This window comes from Ovis aries, chromosome 3, assembly GCF_016772045.2.
Source record: "Ovis aries strain OAR_USU_Benz2616 breed Rambouillet chromosome 3, ARS-UI_Ramb_v3.0, whole genome shotgun sequence".
Lineage (NCBI taxonomy): Eukaryota > Metazoa > Chordata > Mammalia > Artiodactyla > Bovidae > Ovis > Ovis aries.
The window spans coordinates 60,362,003-60,369,685 of NC_056056.1; the positions used below are offsets into that span (position 1 = coordinate 60,362,003).

The 7,683-nt window shown below is 47.5% G+C and overlaps 1 protein-coding gene across 1 annotated transcript; it reads left to right on the plus strand.

The window, feature by feature from the left end:
- The first annotated feature begins 1,295 nt into the window (after positions 1–1,295).
- LOC105613621 (NHP2-like protein 1) lies at positions 1,296–1,827 on the plus strand. The gene has a single exon (XM_042246088.1). It carries the CDS (start codon positions 1,326–1,328, stop codon positions 1,710–1,712), a length of 387 nt encoding a protein of 128 aa, XP_042102022.1. The 5' UTR covers positions 1,296–1,325; the 3' UTR covers positions 1,713–1,827.
- The last annotated feature ends 5,856 nt before the right edge of the window (positions 1,828–7,683 follow it).

Below are 7,683 nucleotides of genomic sequence, written 5' to 3' on the forward strand. Positions count from 1 at the left end.
CTGACCAGGGATCAAACCTTGGTGCCTTGCTTTGGGAATGCAGAGCCTTAGCCACTGGACCATGAGGGAAGTCCCTGTAAAAAAACATTTCTTACTGAGGGTTGTGGTTTTAAAAGCTGAAGAAACCATTGCTTTAAGGGAATGCATCCATCTATCAACCATTAAACAAAGACTATCAAAAATTGAATCTTGTTCTAGGTAGAGAAAAAAAGCAAGACTTGGCTCTTGTAATTAAGCTCTGAATTTGGGGATGAAAAGACAAACACACCAGTAGGACAGGATGAGAAAAAACCACAACGACAGAGGGGTGTGCCCAGGGGAGGCAGCCCACGGCCTTGCCAGGGTCCCGGTGCTCCCAACTGGGGTGGGGGTGTGTGAACACAGACCTGCAGGGGCTGGTGTTGCCCCCCAGAGCCAGGGGCTGCTTGCTCGGAGGTGGAGAGGGAAGCAGGGTCAGTGCGGCTGGGCAAGAATGGAAGGATCTGAGGGGAGAGCTGAAGACTTTCCCCTCTGGGAGATGTGAAATTATCCCTATTGTTTAGAAGGGGATGGCTCCAGGCAGGGGCTGGGGGGTGGGGGTGGGGCAGCAGTTTGAGGACCAGATGTTGCGTTTGTCCCTGGTTCAAGGATTTTTCAAATTTACGTGAACATTGGTCCAGATGAAAACTTAGTCTACAGTTAACCATTTATTAGTCTGATAGGACTATCCATATTTTGCTTTTCTTCATATTTCTGCCTTGCAGTCCAGCTAGACCCAGCATTGGTGTCTGCCCGCCAGGCTTCTTTCTTCTCTTATCCCTGCTGAGCCCTAAACCCTCCAGCAGGGGATGGGTTCAGGGAAAAAAATGTGTTAGCCGCTCAGTCCTGACTCAATCCCAAGTCTGCGACCCCATGGACTGTATCCTGCCAGGCTCCTCTGTCCATGGAATTCTCCAGGCAAGAATACAGGAGTGGGTACCCATTTCTTCTCCAGGGGATCGTCCCCATCCAGGGATCGAACCCTGGTCTTCTGCACGGCAGGCAGATTCTTTACCATCTGAACCCCCAGGGAAACCCAAGCCTACCATCTAACACCCCTCCTTACACACCTAAGGGGCTGCCTGCAAACTAGCTAAGAAGAATGCAGCAGGGCTGATGGTCTGATTTTCAGCTCAGCATACAGGGACTGGCCTCTCTTTCTGCTTGTAAAAGTAGAAATGGAAAAAGCAACTTTACACAAATAAAAGTTAATTTAAAGGTAAGATAAAGTTTCAAAAAAAAAAGTATAAATAGAAAAGCAGTCGCCTGTGCTTCTTGAGGAGGGACGGTGCCACTGAACCGCAGCCATGACCGAGGCTGACGTCAATCCAAAGGCCTACCCTCTTGCAGATGCCCACCTCACCAAGAAACTACTGGACCTTGTTCAGCAGTCATGTAACTACAAGCAGCTTCGAAAAGGAGCCAATGAGGCCACCAAAACCCTCAACAGAGGCATCTCTGAGTTCATCGTGATGGCTGCAGATGCGGAGCCCTTGGAGATCATCCTGCACCTCCCGCTGCTGTGTGAGGACAAGAACGTGCCCTATGTGTTCGTGCGCTCCAAGCAGGCTCTGGGGCGAGCCTGCGGGGTCTCCAGGCCTGTCATCGCCTGCTCCGTCACCATCAAAGAGGGCTCACAACTGAAGCAGCAGATCCAGTCCATCCAGCAGTCCATCGAAAGGCTCTTGGTCTAAGCCGGTGGCCTCAGCCGCACTCCCAGCTGACTCCTCTGCACCCCCACCCCGAGTTATGTGTCATATTGTCTGTTAGCACGTAGTGTTTCCAGATACCTTCTGTTGTTATAAAGTATTTTAATGCTCAAAAAAAAAAAAAAAAAAAAAAAAAGAAAAGCAATGGGCTTTCCTGGTGGCTCAGAGGTTAAAGCATCTGCCTGGAATGCTGGAGACCCAGGTTTGATCCCTGGGTCGGGAAGATCCCCTGGAGAAGGAAGTGGCAACCCACTCCAGTACTCTTGCCTGGAGAATCCCATGGAGGGAGGAGCCTGGTAGGCTACAGTCCATGGGGTCGCAAAGAGACACAACTGAGTGACTTCACCACTAGAAAAGCAAAAGTAACCAAAGGGACTAAGATTCTATTTCCCCTTAAAGCAAAAACAGTGTTTGTCTGCAGATCCAGAATATACTGTGTGCCTTTTCCTAGTCAGGGGCTTCCCAGGTGGCACTACTGGTACAGAACTCGCTTGCCAATGAAGGAGACCTAAGAGATGCTGGTTTGATCCCTGGGTCAAGAAGACCCCCTGGAGAAGAGCATGGCAACCCATTCTGATATTCTTGCCTGGAGAATCCTGAATGGACAGAAGATCCTGGTGGGCTACAGTCCACAGGGTCGAAGAGTCAGACACAACTGAAGTGACTTAGCAGCAGTTTCCTAGTCATCTCTTTGAGCCCAGTAATTAGAAAGGAACTAGGCAATATTAACATGCAGCAACCAAAGGGCTAACTTTTAAAAGAAAGTTTTGTTTTATATTGGAGTACAAAATGACCCTGATGCTGGGAAACATTGTAGCATCACCTACTCAATGGACTGTGGAGGACAGGGAAGCCTGTCGGGCTGCATGAAGTCCATGGGGATGCTAAGAGCCGGACACGACTTAACGATTGAATAATAACACAATTGATTACCAATGCAAAGGGCTAATTTTGGGGGGTTGGGAATCCACTTTCTTTCCATTATACTTTGAACTTTTTTTTTTTTTTACTTTGAACTCTTTTTAAGAGGTACCCTAGAGAGTCGTAAAGTGCCCTTCTGTGTTGTCTATTCTTGTGCAAAGGCTGGTCTTTCCCTTGGCTCTCCACACCTCTGCTCCCAGTGGGTTCTGTTGCCTGCAATTCGTTCGCCCTTGTTTTACACCTACTTGAATTCTGCCTCCAAAATGCCGTTCAAATCCCATCTCCTCTAGGAAGTCAACCCACAAAGAGGACTTAGCACTCCTAAATTTATTCTTTTAAATCTTTATGAATAAGGGGCTCATTCATTTCTCTATTTTTATAGCTTTGTCATGTTAAATGTTTTTCACTGAGATCACACATTCCTGGAACCCTAAAGACACCAACTTATATTACTGTGCCTGGCACGGAGCTGAATATATAATAGGACATCAGAACTGAGATCTATCACAAATCTGATACAAAATCTGACTTCAAGACTCTGGGACCTCGGGACCTTCCTTAATGCCACTGGGGTATGACCTCCTGTCTTGTAAAACTAGGATGGTAATAGTACCTACAATTTAGAGATGCTGCAGAGGTTAAACAAAACTATAGGTAAATGTTTAACACACAGCACAGGATAGGTTATTTACTATAAATCGGTAAGACAGAAGTCAAGGGACTTTGCTTATTTCTCTATTCCAGTCTTAGGGTTTTCCCCATCCTTGTGAGTTTTATTACATTTTTACTTATTTTTGAAATATGTAATATTTCAAAATAATTACAATGGTTCCAAAAGCAAGTCAGAACAAAAAGCTATTTCAGAGAAGTGTCATTCTTCTCAATTTCCTTCTTCCTTTTATCCTCTTCCCACTATGCCCTGCAGGTAACTAATCTCATTAGGGATTTTTTTTTTTTTTGGTCCTTATTTCCTCCTCTCAAATGATATTCTCAAGACTGTGTTCTTTTGAGACCTGATTCTCGGGACCCTAGTCATCTTTACACTTCAGTTTGGGAGGTGTTGCAAGCAGGCACTCCATGACAGTGGGGCTAGTTGGGGCTAATCCTCAAGGGATTAGTCATGGTGAGAAAGAGCTGACATTCTTCACGGGACTGTTGTAAATACTTGCCCCAGGTCCCAATATATCTCTGTGACTGGTGAAGGGACCACAGCCCCATTCCTGCTATTTGGGAGTTCCTGCTACTCCCAGAGGCTGAAGGGAAAGTGTCACGCCCTAATGGAGTATCCCCACAGAGCCCAGGTGGCCTGTCAATCCTCCCATAGAGCGCAGGGCCTGACTCAAAAGTATATGATTGGATTTTTAAAAATAATTGATTATTTATTTATGGCTGTACTGAGTCTTCGTTGCAGAGAGGGAACTTTTCCTAGTTGCGGAGAGTTGGGGCTACTCTCTAGTTACAGCGAGTGGGCTTCTCATTGGGCTGACTCTCTTGTGTAATGTGGGTTCTAGGGTGTGTGGGCTTCAGTAGCTGCAGAGTGTCGACTCAGTACTTGTGGCTCAAGGGCTCCAGAGCACAGGCTCAGTAGTCGTGGCACACAGGCATAGTTGCCCCACAGCACGTCAGATCTTCCCAGACCAGGGATCGATCAAACCGGTGTCCCTTGCATTGCAAGGTGGATTCTTCACCACTGGAGAAGTCCCTTTAAAGAATTTTATTTATTTATTTATTTTGGCTGTGCTGGGTTTTCCTTGCTACGCAGGCTTTTTTCTAGCTGCAGAGAGCCGGAGCTACTCTCCAGTGGCGGTGCACAGGTTACTCATTACGGTGGCTTCTCTTGTTGCAGAGCATGGGCTTCAGGGCAGGCAGGCTTTAGTAGGCACACAGGCTTAGCTGCTCTGAGGCATGTGGGATCTTCTCGGATCAGGGATTGAACCTGAACCAGTGTGTCCTGCATTGGCAGGCAGATTCTTTACCACTGATTCACCAGGGAAGCCCCTATGATTGCATTTAAAAAAAATCCACACCCAAGCATGTGTAGTGACCCTTGCTCATGATGGGAAAGCAGCCCTTTACGCTTCTAATCCTTATTTCTCCTTGGGATCTGAGGGATCAAGTTTGAAAAGCTCCTAGGCACTTCTCCATAGGACCTCGTTTAAAGGAGGAAAAAAAAAAACACCCTGAGTAAATAAAAGGGCCCAGCCATAGGGAGGCGGCTAGAGGAAGCGGAGGCCCAGAGGCCCAGAGGCCCACAGCTAGAGGTATTCACTGGAAAAAGCAGTGGGCGGAGAGGCTCCTGACTCTGAGGAGTCAGGCTGGCCCCAAGTCAGCTCAGAGGTTGTGACTCACCACAAGGAAAAGGAGTGCCCTGTGCTCTGGGGGAGGCTGTCTGCTCCAAACAGGGGAGCGGTGGCCAAGGAAGGAAATGAAGCAATCCAGGATTGATGAGTAGCCTTGGGGCAACCCGAGCTGGGAGCCCAAGTTGTCCCCAACTGCTGCCACTCCATATTGTTACCCTGCTCCCCCAAGGGACAAACATCATGGAAGAGAGTGGATTTGCCTGGGAAAGGGAATCGGGCCCTGTTTTGGGCAAATAGTTCCACCTTTCTTTCTCCAAGCTGGGGAAGACCTGGCAGCCAGCATCCTGACACAGCCCAAAGCCATGCTTTATTTTACTTGTAATTTGAAAAACACTTGGGGACTTCACTGGTGGTCCAGTGGTTAAGACTCTTCAATTCCAATGCAGGGGGCACAGTTTCAATTCCTTGTCTGGGAACTAAGATCCTATATGCCACATGGTGTCTCCAAAAATGATTAATAATAATAATTAATTGTTTCTTTTTTTAAAAAAGAAAAATACTTGAATAGAGGTGACTTTGCACAAATCTGGGCTCTCCAGTTCACCATGGCCACCATCTCACCCTAAGCTGGCATCACCAATTGAGGCTCCACTCCCCACCTGCCTCTGAAATTATTTGAAATGTCAACTCCTGGACAAGCAGCACCACAAGTTCCTCCCACCTCTGGGGCTCTAGGAGTCTGTGTCATGGAACAAAACGATTTTTCAAAGGTGGCTAGAAACAGGGTGAGCAGCGTGCCCTGGGATGAGAAGGAAATGATCCTTCGCTCAGCAGGCTAGAGAGGACAAGCCTGGCAAGGCACCAGGACTGAGCCTACACAAGGCAGAAGTGACACAGCTTAGAGAGAATTCAAAACAGCATCTCTGACACCTCCCGGTGCCTCCTGTCTCTCTAGGGTATTGCTGCCAGCAAGTGGGCATCACGCCCAACCTGCAGTGAGCAGTGAGGGGGCTAGGTTCCCATCTGTCTGGTGTCCTAAAGCTGGTGGCTGGAACCATAGTGTCCAGGTTCTGGCCGCCCTCTGCTGGGCAAGTACAGAAGCTGCTTTCCAAAGAAAGAGGTGCCCCTCTCTCCTGGAGCCCCCTGAATCTGGGAGGTGGGAAAGGCATTCTGCTTTTCCACCGCCTTCCCAGAAAAGCTGGAGAAGGTATCAGTGCTTCCTGAAAAATCTCTAGTAAAAGTCTCAAGTCACTTACGTCCTCTGCCTTTAATCAGAATGACTTTTCTTGACATAGGGTCTGACCCAATGATATGCCCACTAAACATTAATGAAATAAATAACTAGCTCACCAGTTACCCACCATAGAAACCACTTCTGAGGGACTTGCCTGGTAATCCAGTGGCCAAGACTTCCAACTCCCAATGCAGAGGGCCTGGACTTGAACCCTGGTCAGGGAACTAGACTCCACATGCCACAACAAAGATCGAAGACCCCGAGCGCTGCAACTAAGGCCCAGTGCAGCCAAATAAGTAAACATATATTTTTAAAAATAAAAATAAGGAAACTGCTCCTGGCTTTGTCCAGGAGAGTAGGTCCAGTGTATTGGCCGTCTTTCTGAAATTCCTAAAAGATAGATCCTTTTACCTAGCTCTCCCAGTTTCAAGCTGCTTCTACTGGAGATCCAACCCTGCCTCCTTTCTTTGGGACCCCGGAGGCATCTTTCTGGGCTTCCCCGGTAGCTCAGTGGTAAAGAATCTGCCTGCCGTGGGGGTCAAGAAGATCCCCTGGAGAAGGTAAGGGCAACCCACTCCAGGATTCTTGCCTGGAGAATTCCATGGACAAAGAAGCCTGGTTGGCCACAGTGGGTCTCAAAGAGTCAGACAAGACTGATCAACTAAAACACTCACACCAGGCATCTCTCTTCTAATCCCCTCAACCCAGCTCTCCATTCCCAGCAGTGAAATTGAAAGTGAAGTTGCTCAGTCGTGTCTGACTCTTTGCGACCCCATGGACTGTAGCCTAACAGGATCCTCCATCCATGGGATTTTCCAGGCAAGAATACTGGAGTGGGTTGCCATTTCCTTCTCCAGGAGATCTTCCCAACCCAGGGATTGAACCCAGGTCTCCCTCATCATAGGTAGACGCTTTACCATCTGAGCCACCAGTCACGCTGGGTCTAGTTCACAGCTTCTTTCCTTCTCGCTTTCTTTAAATGTTTCCTCTGTCTCTGTTTTGGACACCAGGGTTCTTCATTTGGACATTGAGATAGTCTCTTCTGCCTGAAGCAGCCCCAGGCCTTTAATGGGGCTTCTTTTGTCCACTGATTATTAACTGTTGTTACTTGACACTTGTAAATAATATAGGCCAGGAGAAAGGGCTGGAAAAGAGCTCTGGGACCCCCTGGAGTCAGCCTGGAGAGGGCCAGGTTCCTAGAGACCTGTGAAAGGGCCTCAGGTCCAGGCCACTTGGGAAGATGTTCGTCAAGCCTGTCTCAGGCGCTAACTAACCAAACCATACTTAAATGTGTGTATGTTTCTTAAGTTTTTTTTTCCTATTATGCCTATTTCTCTTACAACTTATTTTTCCTAGTTAATAATAGGGATCTAACTTTTTTTAAAGCTAGGTGACATATGTGGTGTTAAAAAAGAAACCGAGGCATATTAAGAATTTCAAGAAGTTATTTGAGCAAAAATCGATTTAGCTCTTTCTGGGCTCAGACCTAGGTTGTGGTGAC

Bases quoted from the DNA above. Each gene is read 5' to 3' on its own strand.
- LOC105613621 (XM_042246088.1), top strand. From the start codon at position 1,326: ATGACCGAGGCTGACGTCAATCCAAAGGCCTACCCTCTTGCAGATGCC.